This window comes from Gouania willdenowi, chromosome 6 (genome assembly GCF_900634775.1).
Source record: "Gouania willdenowi chromosome 6, fGouWil2.1, whole genome shotgun sequence".
Classification (NCBI taxonomy): Eukaryota; Metazoa; Chordata; class Actinopteri; order Blenniiformes; family Gobiesocidae; genus Gouania; species Gouania willdenowi.
Window position 1 is genome coordinate 26,595,536 of NC_041049.1, and position 15,963 is coordinate 26,611,498.

General features: G+C 39.2%; 1 protein-coding gene across 11 annotated transcripts in view; it reads right to left on the bottom strand.

Annotated features, from left to right (window-relative positions):
• Positions 1-15,963, bottom strand: part of plekha5 (pleckstrin homology domain containing, family A member 5) — a 143,884-nt gene continuing 127,921 nt past the window's right edge. For 9 of the 11 annotated variants that reach the window (XM_028448907.1, XM_028448917.1, XM_028448913.1 and 6 more), the window contains 9 exons: positions 14,626-14,796; positions 14,009-14,144; positions 13,383-13,507; positions 11,753-11,947; positions 10,817-10,915; positions 9,726-9,839; positions 7,799-7,947; positions 4,639-4,805; positions 1-1,246 (listed from right to left, as the gene is read on the bottom strand). In XM_028448907.1, coding sequence (XP_028304708.1) covers positions 1,212-1,246; positions 4,639-4,805; positions 7,799-7,947; positions 9,726-9,839; positions 10,817-10,915; positions 11,753-11,947; positions 13,383-13,507; positions 14,009-14,144; positions 14,626-14,796 — 1,191 coding nt within the window. In that variant the 3' untranslated portion in view covers positions 1-1,211. The remainder of the gene's footprint in view (positions 1,247-4,638; positions 4,806-7,798; positions 7,948-9,725; positions 9,840-10,816; positions 10,916-11,752; positions 11,948-13,382; positions 13,508-14,008; positions 14,145-14,625; positions 14,797-15,963) is intronic. The other 2 variants (XM_028448918.1, XM_028448911.1) reach the window with 1 other exon arrangement.

The window sequence follows — 15,963 nt, forward strand, 5'->3', positions numbered from 1 at the left end:
ACTGAGTTGTAATTGAGCATGGATAATCGAAGACGTAATTGTAATTGACCCCAACCCTGTTAATATTTCATTGATCAACCTGATATTGGCTGGTATTAATGTTTGTAAATACACACAGACAGATTGGATGTGATCACATGAGTCGTCTTACGTCCGCAAACACAATCTCTTACTTCCTATTGGATCATTTACCGGCTTGTCCCGCCCTCAACTCAACAAAAGTAGTTTGGATTGGATACCTTCCAAAAAAGAAACTTAGTTGTGATTGTATTTTGTTTCATGTGAACATTATAGTTTAGTTTTTATTAGTTTGACGAAAATATAAATACATTTTGGTACAGTTTTCATTTTACATGTATTTTTTTTATTTTTTCATAGTCTAGTTATTATATTCAAAGATAAAGTGAGATCAAAATTTCTAGTCAACAAATTTAACACTGGTTTCCACACCATGTGACCCTGTTCAGTTGGGATGTTTGAGGCTGAGCAGCTAGCCATCTTTTCTCTGGGCTGCTCTGACATCTTGTGCTGTCGATGTCTATATTTTTAATAACGGTATCCAGGATTCATCCTGATACATTCAATGTATTTAAACTTTGAAACAATCGAAAGAAGAAATTCAACTTAATTAGATAATTAAGATGAAATCATTATAACTTGAATCTGGCTTCGAAAACACTGGAGACATGTAAAATAGTTTCATAGTCAGTGTCAATCTATTATTCTGTTGATAATAAATTGCTTTTTGAGGTGACTAGTGAGCTTTTGTGCCAGACAATCATCAACATTGAACTTGATGATGAACAGCTCTTTCACAGTCTGTACTGAGCTGTCAACAAAAATGTCATGTCACATTAAAATCTATGCCGAGGCGTACAAAGACTTTGGTTGGAAACTCGCAGATGTAGAGAAAAGGTAAAGCCAACACATAAGCGCTGTTCACTTCTACTTGGTAAAGTACAGACTGCCTGGCAGACCAAACCATTTCACAGAACTCAGATCAAACAGGTGTGAATATACAGTCCTTCTGCACGTGTTGGATGGTGCGCTGAGTGTCAGGATCAACACCCTTTCAGTGTCTTAGAGGCCTGTAGCAGTAGCAGTAGTAGTAGTAGTAGTAGTTGTTGTTTGTAAACGTAGAAAGCCATGGAGCATGCTCAGTGCGAGCTGGCTACATTTGAGCTCTGTGTCCACATTAACGGCGACATCACTCATGTGTCACTGCTCACCAAGGTGAAGGTCTGCGCTGCAAGGGAAACACAGACAGAAAGAAGGCAGTAAATACACTGGCAAGAACACTTTGATACTAGGTATGGGCAATATATCGAGATTCAAGATATATCGAGATTTCGATTTTGGCGATATAGAAAATTACAATATCACTTATATCAATATTTTTTTTATCTTACAGCTTATTTTGTATTAAAATACTCATTTTAGTAGACACTGCTTTTGCTGCATGAAAAACACAGTTAGATGGATTCCTGAGTGCGTCCTAATCCAGACCTTCCTCTAAACAAGCCACACTACCAAACTCACTCACACATACTGTCCCTTATAAGAGAAGAAGCTAAAAGTGGCACATATTGGGCAGCTGTTTGTAAATAAATGTGTCTGTGTGACATTTTGCATTAGCAAATTTAACCCACAATTGTCTTTCTGGTAAAAGTTGATTGAGTTATACATAATATTTATTCATCTTCAATTTGTTTAAGACAGAGGCTTGTTCACAGACTGCATTGGTCAAAAGTGAAACTGACAAAATTGAAACCTGACCTAGACCCCAACTGTGATCACTGTGAAACTGAACCAGCGACTCTATCTCACATGTTTTGGTTTAGCTCAAACTTGACACACTTTTGCGAATCCATATTTAGATTTATTTCTGATGTATTTAGGATTACTGTTGAACCGGAGGCAAACAATTGCAATATTTGGCATTGTACCACAATTTTCTAAATGAAACCAAAAGCAAAAAGATGTGAATGCGTTCACTACACCTGGGGGGTTATACTGCTTAAATGGAAAGACAAATGCCCTCCATCTTTTAGAATGTGGTTTATTGATCTCTTACGTCATCGGACACTGGAGAAAAGGTTGTGTCAGTAAGTTTTTCACTCTCTGGCAACCCATCATGGATCAAATTAAACAGGTGGATCCCTCACTTATTCTATCATTATTCTGATAGAATAAGTGAGGGATCCACCTGTTTAATTACATTAACGTAAAATGATGATAAAACAATTGGTTAACCTAAAAATAAATCACATTGTGCAATAACTCAGCACCTTCCTATTTTAACTCCTACAACATCTACAGAACATCAACTTTCCTGCACCTGTGGCTAACCTTAAGTTTTAAATCCCTTGTAAGATAACTAAACTAACAAAAAGACTATTTTGGAAGAGAAAGTATTTGTTTGGGGAAAGATGTATTTAATTGCCAACATGCCGCCTTATAATGCATGCTTGATATGTTGCAAGAAATTAGCAATTCACGTGTTGACCAAGATGATCATGTGTTCTCAAATTCAAGATATTTTTTGTAGCCCTTCAAATCCATTAACTCAAAAAATTATACGATATTATTTCAACTGTGTAGAGTTTTATACACTGTATTGTCTTCATTGAGAAGGTTTTTTTTTCGGCTCCAGAAGGACTTTAATCCAGGTGAGATGAGGCAAAACGGCTCCTTGGAGAGTAAAGGTTGCAGACCCCTGGCCCAGCCCTATTTGATACCCACAGCTTTCTGAAATATAGAAGATGTAGTCAGGGGGGTTGATTTATGTTTTTACTGGTGAGTGCTCAGTAAGGGTGTATCAATATCAACGTTGGGATTGGTGTTGAATAAAACCAGTGTAAAAAGACTGATCCTTTAGTTTGTTTTTTCTGTCCTGTGCTCACTGACTGTCGCTATGGTTTCAACCAAGAGGGTGACCTGTCTGTCTGTGTCTGTCAGTGCTGCTGCTCAAGTCTGTAAGATAACAGTAGTAACACTGCAAATGTGTACAAGCATATGGAAAATCATGTGGAACAACAAAGCCCTAAGCTATAGAAATAGAGACAGGAGGAAAGATGTTCCCCATTCCCTGTCCTGACAGACCCAGAATATATTAATATATATCCAGGTTGATAATCTTCACCATCAGTTAATATTAACTTTAAAAGTGCAACTGACCACATGTCACTCAGCATAATTTATAATTTTTTGAGATGACCTAAACCCTACTGAACCCTATTAATCCCATTAAACAAAGCTATTTCAAATAAGATAATCCTTTATTCATCCCACGATGAGGAAATGTACAGTTGGCCTACAGTAGCAGACAAGCAAGTATACAGTGATTATGATTAATGATCAATAAAGATTAAGGGTGTGACGATACACTCAGCTCACGAGACGAGACACGATATTGGGTTCACGAGAATGAGAAGAGACGAGATTTTAAGAAAACTGCGATGACAGTATATGACTGGACCAACAGACTTTTATTTAACCAAGTGGCACATGCATTTTGAAATGTTTTATTATAACTCTTTACATGCATGAGCTTTTAATAAAGTTCTTCTTCCACAAATTGAAACTAAAACTAAAATTTATAAAAGTTAAAATATAAATAAATAAAATTCTATATTTCTTTCTTTTTTTCAAGTGCAAACAATTTTTTGTACAAAACCAAATCAAAGTTGTACTCTGTCAATACAGAGCGCAAATAGTGCAAACAGAGTCTGACTAAGTATGTCATTAACAACATGCTGAAACTACACAGCCACGTTCTTTTAACTGTTGATAAACTTCTTCCACAAATTGAAACTAGAACTAAAATCTCCTCCTCTTCTTCTTTTCCTTCTCCTGCTTTAGGTTCTGGGAGGGTCGACGTAGCAAAGGCGCACTACTGCCCCCACAGGTCACAAACACAAGTTTGGCGAGCTCACAAAAAAATGACAAGAAATCTTGTTCCGTTTAATCTCGCTCTCTTCACCCCTAATAAAGATAGAACTGGACACTGTCCAAACCTGGCAGTTTATCTGACATCACAGTGCAATGCGTTGATAGATAGCAGGGGAAGAAAATTAGAATATTGTACAATGCCTGACACCTGTGGGTGCTCAGACCCCACAGCACCCATGGAATCGGCGCCCATAGATATAGTATCACATACTGTATGATAAACACAGTGTTCATTTTGTTGCCAAAATTTTTTTGTCATAGTTTTTGTCGACTACATCATTTGAAGTGACGACAACTAGACTATGAATAATTAAAAAAATACAAAAACTATTTACATGCATTGATATTTTCCTCAACTTGTGAACAATAAACTATAATTTTGTGACATGGGACGAAATCCAATCAGAGACTAAAACTCAATTACTGTCAATATGAACACTGGCCCTAAACTGCTGTCCTTGGATATTATTGTGCCCAACATTGGAGGCAGCCATCAACTAAAAACTAGAAATATGAATTTGTTCTGTAGAACTTTGAAACTGACCAACGATTTGATGAAGTTTGTTCTTTTGTCTTTGGCCTAGAACGTGTGCACACACCAACATGTGTTACAAGGTAATATTCTCCTTCAAACTCTGAGGCCTTCAAAATAACCTTTGTTTGCTGACTGTAACAGCTCTTACTTACCAGTCAGTATGTTGTTGTTATTGTTGTGTTTCTTGTCATCAGTTCTCAGCTGGCTGTAAAACTCCATGTTCCTCTCAAGAGTCTCTTTTCTGGATGCTTGCTGCGTTCTAGCAGTCTCTTCCTCTTTGGGATCTGGACTTGGCGTCGCGGACTCTACAGTCTGAAAGCTACAACAAACAGAAGCTACATTAACTAATCACTACAATGTGACACAACACACACTGCCCCCGTCACAACATTCAGTCATCAGGTCAATAATTCACAGTCTATCTACTTGCTTTGTTGTTTCAATTATAGTTTCTCAATTTGTATACAAGTAGTTTATTGGCAGTCACACTTTTAACTTGGTGTATTTGGGTCTAGTCTTTTTTACAATTTCAAAATAATATTTTCAGTCAGGGGGCGCGTGGTGGCTTAGTGGTTAGCACGTCTGCCTCACAGCAAGAAGGCCCTGGGGTGGACACATGTACTCCCCGTGCTGCATGGGTTTTCTGCAGGTACACCGGCTTCCTCCCACAATCCAAAACATGACTGGAGTCTCTAAATTGCCTGTAGGAGTGAATTTAAGTGTGAGTGGTTGTTTGTCTGTGTTGTGTCTGCGATGGACTGGTGCCCTGGCCAGGGTGTACCTCCGCCTAACGCCAAGTATGAGCCGAAGAGAGGCACCGGCAGACCCCTGCGACCCTGAAATAGGACAAAGCTGGTCTGAAAATGGCTGATTTTCAGTCAAGCAAAACCACTTCTCTCGATCGAGATGAGTAAAAAGACATCTTGACGAAAGACTTTAGGGAAGACAACATGCTACGACTAAGTTCAGTAAAAGCAGAACCTGTGGCCTTGAGTGCAGGGATGAGTGGTTATGCAGAATAAGCGGTTAAGCAGAAATGAATAAATGGATGACTTCAAGACCTTCTTAGACACTCAATGGCAAAGGTCTTCTTAGCTTCTTTCAATCAATCAATCAATCAATCAATCAATCAATCAATCAATCAATCAATCTTTATTTGTATAGCGCCAAATCATAACCAATGGTATCTCAAGACACTTTACAGTAGACTTTCACATAGTTCTATGATGGGCATCATGGCAGTGTAGAGGTTAGCGCCTCTGACTTACATGAAGGCCCTTTCTGTGAGGAGTTTGCATGTTCTCCCCATGCTTGCATGGACTTTCTTTCAGTACTCCAGTTTAAGATCTTTGAAGGCTTCCTGTCTTACCCCAGTCTCTGTCTCCCTTTAGGAAACATGGAAAGCTCATGTTTTTCCCACTAGTTTTCATCTTTAAAACAAATCAATTAAAAACATAAGGCGTGTCGTGCACTGAGTCTGAAAAACAATCGTGAATATAATTGATCTGTGTTGGGTTGATTTTGAACTGCTGGAGCCTGTTTTCATCCCAGTATAGTCTTGGTCTCAAACACCTAATTGTTTTATCAAAAATCAAGTGGTATCTTTTTAAAATTTTTGTTTCCACTATGTGCTATGGCAGTGGTTCTCAAACGTTTTTGGTTCAAGTACCCCCTTTCTCTTATTTCTGAATCCAAGTACCCCCTTTGTCGGACTACAACAATTTTTCTCAGAATACTATGAAAATACAACTATAAAGCATAATGATGAGATGAAGTTGTGTTAAAGCAGAACTAAGTAACTTTTTCTTCTCGTAGTCCCTTTGAGGGTAATACAAATGCTTATGGGGTGATTGGGGGGTATTTCATCTCCCCTTGCGGTCTCAAAAACCATGCTTCCCTGCCTCTGGACCGGTACCAGTCTTTCAGCTCTGTTCTCATTCTTGCTGCAAGACTTACTGCTTTATGACAGCCCAATACAAACTAATGGTAGACTATCACCAGCCCCGTGGCTGCTCACGGTTGTCTACAAATTCACTTTTCTCAAACTTATGTCAAACACAAAACGACTTGGGGAAGGCATATTGATAGAACCCACCTCTTCAGACGTTTCTTTGTGTTATCCTTCTTCTACCGTCTTGGGAGAGCAAAAGTGCGCATGTAGTTGTGGGGTGGGGCCGGTGGCGGGGAGTGATTACGACAGTCACATGACCAAAAGGGACCTTTAGGGGGATCGCTAAGCGCAAGTTACTTAGTTCTGCTTTAACACACATTTGAAAGAATGTAATTCTCTAAATGAGTGGAATGAAACAGTATTTTGTGCCTCCTGAATAGATTTATTTCTATAATTTCCGTTCATCTCCCACCTGGTGTGGGACAAAGACTGACCCTTGTTTTTTCAGTTCATGTTCTCATCAGGATACTTTCCATCATCATTACCTAAAAATACACATTATAAAACCCCATATTTTTAATGCTTTGATTTGTTAATTTTCCACTCTCTCTCTCTTAAAGGGTCCATGTATCACTAAATAAACTTTTCTGTGCTTTAAACATCATAAAAGTGCTATTAGGGCTTCATACACATGCCCAAAGTGGTTTTTCATTGATTCCCTCAATCATTAGTTAGAGGGTGATTTGCTCCTTTCTTACTGCAGGGTGAGCCCAAACACCTCGCTCCAATTTGATGACGCGTTCCCACTTTGATGACGAATTTGACGCAGCACTGAGCTGGAGAAGCCACGCCTCCAGGAAGCTCTCTGCCGTGATTGACATGCAAACAGACACGCCCACGTAGGTGAGCATTTCAGCATCCTTCGCACAGTGCTATGTATGTATTTTCTACAGTCTATGTATGTACCGGCGAACGCCCCGCCCCCACGCTCTGTCTCGTGTTTATAAAGCAACGTGAGCTCGGCTACGGAGTGGGTGGGAGGAGGGCGGGCTGTCCTCTGGCCCTACGTCACTGTGCAGGGAGGAGGAAGTCAGTGTCCCGTCTACAGACACACCCACTCACTCAAATCAGTCTGTGTAAAGTTGCTCAGAAAGTGAGTTTTCAGAGGCAAAAACTCTGGAAAACAGACGAGTTTGGGAAAATAAACATCCAATACTATGTTTTTGGGGTTCTTAGAACAAATGGAGATGGGTGAAAAATAGCACGACATGGGACCTTTAAGTACCTACTGTTGTGCCATCGTGTACCCCTACCCATTTGAGAAACACTGCACTATGATCAGTATTTAGAGCATTTTTTCTGATCAGATCCCAGTTTCTCTTGTATTTAGCTCATGTGAGAGAAACAGCACGCATACACACCTGTTTTTACTGGGTGAGTTTGTACATAAGCTGGCTGTATCTTCCATTTGACATTCATCATCCTCAGAAGGTTGCTGCAAGTTTACGAATTCCACATGCTGAGGCCCCAGAACCACATCCAGAATCACCACCCTCTGGCTTTCACACACCTGAGAGGAAAGGCAAATTTATTTGTACATTTCATACATAGGCTATAATGTGTTTATATGAATAAAAGTGAAGCATTAAGAAAGAGATGATTAAATACAGGAATGTTTTTTAAATTCATCAGTAAAAAAAAAAAATCAGCAGTGAAATTGTACCAAAAAGAAAAAAAAAAAGTTTAAAAATCAATAATAAAACAAGTAAATGTTGCTCCATCATGAGAAAGGCATTTCAAAACCACACAAATTATTGAACAGTGCTGATCATTGAGGCAAATGCTGCATTAGACAGTGTTTTCAGGCCTGATTTAAAGCAGCATACAGTGGGTGTAGAGCTCAGGTGCTCAGGAGGGTTGTTCCACAATAACTGGACGCTAGTTCCCTGTTTTTGTTCTTGTCAAAGATGAATTTTGGTTTGAGGCCATTTAAGGCTTTGTGGACGATTTCAAAGTCTATTCTTTGACTCACAGGAAGCCAATGTAGGGATTTGAGGATCGGGGTAATGTGGTCCATTTTGGTGTTCAGGCAGCAGCGCTCTGATTAATTTAATATATTAATACACCATTACAGTAATACAATCTGATGGAAATAAATGCATGGACAAGCTTTTCTTTGTGTGGTTTAGACAGAAAAGCTTTGATTCTAACAGGGTTTTCAGATGCTAATAGAGAGACTTACTGAGGTCCATGTATCAAACACAGACTTCTAGCTTTATTTGTAGCCTTCAGTTACATGGAGTTTAGGTGAGCAATGATTGTTGACCTTTGACTTTCGGGGCCAAAAACAATCACCTCTGTCTCCTTACTGGGGGTTTCCACTGGATACGTCTCCGCTGCGCCACGATACCAATCCGGTTTTGCCCCGCTGTCCGCCGTCCGGTAATCTCCACTGGTTGCATTTTGAGTGCGCCACGGTGCACTCAAAATGGTTGGACGACTGTGACGTCACGAGACAGAGCAGTTCTCACAATATTTCTATAATCGCACGAGAACGCAGTGAGATGTGTTCTAAACGCAACAATAAACAGATAAACAGGTCAGTGTTCCTAATGAAGGAGAACAAGAAGGTTAGACTCTCTGGATTTGTCATAGCCACATTTTTTCGCAACAGCCAACAGAGAAGAGATAAAACTGAACCAGTAAAACATGAACTAAATCAAAGTAGCTACAGTTTACAGTGTAGTTACAGTATGAGAGAAAACAATATAGTGAATGTGATTTTGTTTTTACACATTATGACGTTATGGGGATGTAGTTACTTGAAATATACTATGAAGTGTTTTATTTTGAAAAAGAACCCAATATTTTGTTGCGGAGTACGTGCTTAATTTCCTGTTTAGCTTCATTTGCTCTGTGCTGATTGATGCATCACGCTCCGGTGTCTGCCAGAAATAGAAGCCCTGCATACAGTATATCTGGTGGAGGGCACCGGACTGCCGGAGCTGGGAAGGAGCAGACACGCATCGCAGCGGAGCCGGTGGAAATTAACATAGGAAACACTATAGCTGATAGGTTTCCACTAAAATGGAAACCTATCAGCTCTGGTGGCGCGGCGGAGACGTAACGCAGCGAAGCCGCATCCAGTGGAAACTCGGGGTTAGAGTTTCATTGTTTGACTGTTTCCTTTTCTGTCAACCAAAGGCTGTAATGAGCACCAAGAAAATTAAGTTTGACTTGTAAAAACCAGTTAGCTTCAGTGTGTTCCATGTGAATTTTCAGCTGCAAACTCCAGAGGTTATTCATTTGTTATCTGTCCATGTGATGGGGCTGGCTTGTCAACAGTACCTCATTGTCTCTACTGGTGGCCTCAGTCTGTGGCTTGTCCACACTCAACTGCGTTGTGTGCTGAGAATCCTCTTTACCCTGGAGATTTGGTACTTCATCCACTCTATGAACCTCCTAAATATTGGAACAAACAAGGTGCAAGCTGGCATTAAAATACTATAAAGGCTCCTGAGTTAGCATAAACGAAATTAGTATTCAATAAGGCCAAAAGTAAAACTGTTCTTTTAAATTTTGAGTTAGTAATTGGATGGACTTTACATACACACACACACATACAGTACTATGTCAGTTTCTGTACATTAATGCTGTATACATATCAAAAATGGAGGGGACATACTGTAAAACAGTATCATTATACATTCATTTAAGTGTAAATGTATAAGAATTATTAGAGGTGTCCCAATCCAATATCGATATCGGTCCGATATCAGCCTGAAAACGAAAATAGGATTCAAATTTCCGGATTTTTCAATTTTTATTTATTTATTTTTTTCAATTCATTTTTTTTATTTATTTCATTCAATTGTAGAATACTGTAGATATTATGTTGAAGGTTATAAATTATGTAACCAACTGGTTAATAATAAATGGGTCAGTTTTTCTAATACCTACTGTTGCTGACAATTGTTCTCTGTTTGAGTAACATCAATTGCCTTAACTAACATTCCACACTACAAGTCATTATTATTGTTTTATTAAAGGAGAGAGAGAGAGAGAGATAGAGAGAGAGAGAGAGAGAGAAAGAAAGAGAGAGAGAGAGAGAGAGAGAGAGAGAGAGAGAGAATAAATAAATAAATAAATAAATAAATAAAAGAATGATACATGCTGATATGGAATCAATATCGGTGTCGGCCGATAGGCAAGGCTGCAATATCGGTATCGTATCGGAAATGAAAAAGTTGTATCGGGACATCCCTAAGAATTATGATTAAGAAACAGTTCTCGAACTGACCAACACTTTGTAAGGGATTAAGCTACTGATACTGTGTCATGTGTAAAGCTGTTTTGCACCATAAGCCCGCTCGGTAAGGCTCCTACTCTACACTCCCCATCACCAGATGCAAATATTTAAAATGAAAATGTAGAAACACCTTTGGTGCAATGGGCATCCTCTTTGCATCTGCTCCCTCGCGCCGAGCCACTTTCAACTCTGCAGCGTCTGCACAGGCCCCTTCAACCTGCAGACGATTCTACATACAAAGAAAAACATGGACACATCAATCAAATGCAAGTTAAACAGATACTAACAATATGAGCAGGGAGAAAAAGCAAGCCTCAGAAGCTAAAGAATCGGAGTTGAGGCCTTTAACGAGAAGTGAAACACTCTGGTGTTCTTGATTAAGTCCATTGGGGTATTTGCTAAACATCATTGCATTATAATATACCTCTTTACCCAGCATTCCAGTCCATTAGTTTAAAGTGTCTTGTGTTGATTACATATACACATGAAAATGTCTATTACAATTCACTGAGGTAGCACGGTGGGGTGATGGCTAGCACATCTGTGTCAGTGGTTGTCTGTCTATATGTCTATGTTGGCCCTGTGATGGACTGGCATCCTGTCCAGGGTGTGTCCCTGCCTAGCGCCCTAAAAAGCAGGTCAGAAGATGAATGAATGAATAATTCACTGCTCCATTCTCCATAACCATGCTGTGGCATAGGCCGTGGTTTGATATGAAGCCCAGTGATGATTACATCATAATCCTTCTGTACTGTTCCAGCTCTGCAGGTAGGCTATCCTCTTCTCCTACTCTGTATTCTGGACCCGTAGCTATTTCACTTCCTCCACCAACCTCAGTATGTCATTCTGCTACAACCTCACAAAAAGCAACTTCCTTCTTTCACAAAAAAAAGAAGAAAATGAAGGATTACATGCACAAAAAAACCTTGATTTCCAAAAGGCTTGCATTGCTCTAATTACCAAAAGCAAAATAAAAATGCTTTATTACCAATAAATGAAAACTAAACCTCAACCAGTGATATCAATAATAATTTCACTTCCCCTTTAACGTCCATGTTGAACCCACCTGGAGCACAGTAAAAGGGTTGATTTTGAGGTTGAGGGATTGCGATCGGGACGGGGTTTCCTTTTTCTTCTCTCTGAGCGTTGACGCCTGTTGGTTCCTCCTTATCCTCTCCAGCTGCTCCTCCACACTCATCCTGGTCCGACACACTTCTCGCTCTCCAAATCCAAACTGGTCGGCTGCACTTCTCGGCCGATCCTGTGCAAGACAAAAGGAAGCTATGTTACTATTTCAGTTAAGATCATCATACAGTCACGAGCAAAAATCATAGCCACTATGTTAGCTAACGTATATTTTTGACTGTGGACTTAGACTAGGGTACCAGAGGAAAACGATTCACAACTATTTACCCTCTAACTTGTTACACATCCATCTATGGAAATGTCATCTGTTATCTCCACAACTGGTTATGCAGAATAAGCACAAATCAACTGTTGGTAGGGTGGTATATTAACATTTAATGAGCAACCGTATAGATGATATAAGATGCTTATTAAAAATAATAAAGACTATATGAGCGTTTATTAAACACTTATAAGATGTATAAGATGTTTTTTTTAATTTATAAAGACTGTTCTATAAGGTGCTGTAATAATGGTAATTTAATGAAATATTAATAAGATTTCAATTCAAAATCATTATAACTTATAAAGCATAATTACAAATAATACTGGTTTAAAAGACATTTTAAGATACCATCAGTTGAAATACATAACATGTATATTATCAATAAGGATATGATCTAATAAGTATTGCTGTCAAGAGATTAAAAAAATAGTGTGATTAATCAATCATGCTGTGTGATGAATTAATCCAATGAATCTCTTTTTTAATTGCACAAGAAAATTGCTGAGAAATGCACTCAACTTGAGGTATTTTCATTTAAATTACATTCTTGTGACAGATCAAAACATTGTGTACTTTTGTCAGTCTCCAAATAATAGAAAATACAGATGAAATAAAACGTCATATGTAGTGCTATAAGTTAGCACATCATAAACACTTTTCTGACACCGAACTTGTTGAGTTTGTTCATTTGTCAGTCATGACGTGCTTGCAGCATGTAGCACTTAGCACTGTCCGAGTGTCCGCGTTAGCTCTCCGTGCTAGCCGCTACATGTTTAGCATTGAGGTGGTAGCGGGGGCAACTAAGGTCCAATGATCTCTTTCTTGCACAATTTGCAAACAACTAGGCTTTAGTTTTCCATCCGGTGTTTTTATGAGCTAAAATGAACACAAATGAAGCTGAACAGCTCTTGTATTGCAGTCTGTGCATCAGTATTATGGTATACCGGGAACTCTTAAAATAACAAAGGTTCTGCGCTGTTTGGAATGCTAAAAAAAAAGAGAAGCTATTAACGGCATTTTTCAGTGCGTTATTTATTCCTGTAATTAATTAATTGCAATTAACACGTTGAAGTCACAGCCCTACTAATAAGTGTTAAAAGTGTTGGGATTTTCTACATATTGTGAAAAACGCCATGAGAAAGGCCTGTTAACACTAAAAAATCACATAGTTAGATGTCCATGGAAGTTCAGATATAGATGTCATTTATATATTAATAGGAATTTGTTTGTGCTCTTCTCTTCCTGTCTCTACCACATGATAATAAAAAAAAAAAACTAAACATACCGATCTGGCTTCAGGTTTCTTGGTCTTCCTCAAAGTGACATAGGAGGCAATAGTTGAGGATTCTGGGGGGTTCATGGGAGACTTTGTCCTGGAAGGGATAATGTGCACCGGGTAGGGAGGCACTGCTGGATAGACCAACACACACACAATGATGACACTGCAGAATAGTGTAATAGCACATTAGCAAAAACAGAAGAAGAAAAAACTTAAGCAGGTTATAGAGTATGTCTCCAGAGAATACCAAACACGGTACTGTTTAATCATCAAAATGTTGCATAGGAAGAGATGTGAGAGTGAACTGTTAGTGTGCAATACACCGATGACACGTCCAAGTGGCCTGTCTTTGTTACTACCATATTATTATTACCATTTAGTAATAAAAACACATTACACCAGTTTTTGTGATTTTACAATTAAGCAAAATACATTTGCCTCTTTATATCTCACATAACAAACATCACCTAATTGCATATATTAATTTGGTAGTTAATGTTACACAGTGAGATTTTGATTGTCAATGCCCTGATTTGTTTTTGAAAACACCTGCCTAGATATTGTGTGAATTTGGTCATTAAAATTGGTCTTTTGACATCATATTCAACAGTTTCTGTGAATGTATATAGTACCTTTTAAGACGATGGTGTCCTTGCTTTCAACAGTTGTCTCTGCCTTATCTTTGTCCTCAGTGTTGGCCTCATCCACCTCCTCGTTGACAGTGGTCAGCTCAGGCTCACTCTTATACAGACGATAGTCAGGAGCTTGCTGCAAAGGTTAGAAATTCACATGAATACGCTTCCAAACGCAAAGTGGCAAATATTTGGATAGGACTATTTCAGGATCTAGCAGGGTTTAAAGTTTGTGAAACCAAGCATACATGTTTCTTATTTGGTGGACACATCAAAACACAACCACATCTTAGTCTACAACTATCAACCATAACATTAACTTATCCCACCCAGAAAAACTGAGCTTTATAGATTTGACTTGTCAGTAGTCTAAATGTTATGGCTGTTGGTGTAATTCCTGAGATGAGGAGAGCAGGTAATGATCAGATAGATTGACATGAATGACTCCCAACAGCAGTTGCAAGGATAGACCAAATGACAGCGAAGGTGGAAGGTAATCTTGTAAAAGGTAGAGCTGGGAGACGGTGCGTCGGTTGGTTGATGGCAAGCAAATGACGGAGTAGAATAATGGAGATGGATAGATGGTCGTGATGGTGTTCTTATCTATTGCTTCTTACATTGTTGGCTCCGTTTCTCGAGCTGGCCTTGCGATCTTCATAGCATTGCGAATGTGTAGGTTGTTGGCCACTGGGGTGTGAGTGGTGGGGGGGCATTGGTGGGGGGCGCTCAGATGAGTCGTAGTAAGGAGGAAGGACCGGGCGAGAACTGTGCGCGAGCAGGGCGACTGCCTGTGAACAGCCAACACATTCAGTCTAAACTGGAGTTTCGGGAGACACAAGTTGTGTTGAGGTTTTTCATCAGTATTGTGTGACTGAGCAACTGCAGATGTTTTTGACAAGAGGTTTAAAAACTTTGACCTAAGATTTTGGCCAGTCAGGTTTGGCAGATGTTGAAACGTTACAATGCATCTACTGACCCCAGGCAAACAGGTTTACATCTCTCAATCGTGGAACATAACACAAGCAATCAATTTTAAATGCAGCATAGACTGATAATTGTTCAAATTTGCATGAAAGCACCAAAATTGGTACACATGTAGAATAGTGTATTCTGAACAATTTTGGATAGGGACCACCTCAGGATTTTGCCTTGTTCACTTTTGGCAGCCATTTTCCAAAATGGCCACCATCCTTTTTTTTAGCAAAAAGGGCTTTATGCTTATATATGAAAATATCAATAATTTGTTTGTAAATTGCTGCTGTAACAAAACATTTTGCTTAAATGTACCCAATATTGCATAGAGAACATCAGTCAAATGATATTCATCACAGACAATTGGTTTGAAGTCAACAAAAATTGCATTATAGATTACATACCTTACTGCCAAAAGTGACCAAGGTGAAATCTCGAGGGGGTCCCTATCCAGAATTGTTCAGAATACATTAAGTCAACATGTGTACCAATTTTGTGTGTGTTTTTATGAAAAGTTGAACAATTACTTTGCTATTGCAGCAGTACTATTTAGTGTGTTTGCCTCCGATGAATCTGCAATGTGGGCTAAATATTGGGTGGAGAAATTGCAAATACAATAAAGCTGCAGTTCGTAGAATCCGTTCGTAGAATTCGCTCCGTTTTGAAACCGAAACTGAACCTCCCTTACTGGTATATATTCTGAACGCTCTTAGTGACTTTTTTCTCAATATAGACTAGTGACAAATGTATTGACTTTATCTTGTGTTATTGGAGATTTTTCTGGTGTTTTAGAGACTCCAACATGAACACACGTATTACTCTAGTTACTGTCCGGAGCAACGCGGCTGCTGCCGTCGGCTCGTCCCCACCAGAGCACACAGAGGCTGCTGTGATCCCTGCTGACTGCCGCTCTGAGCGGACTGATAACCATCACTCTGCTTCCAGACTATAGAATTAATTCACCTTGAATAAGCTTGCTGACC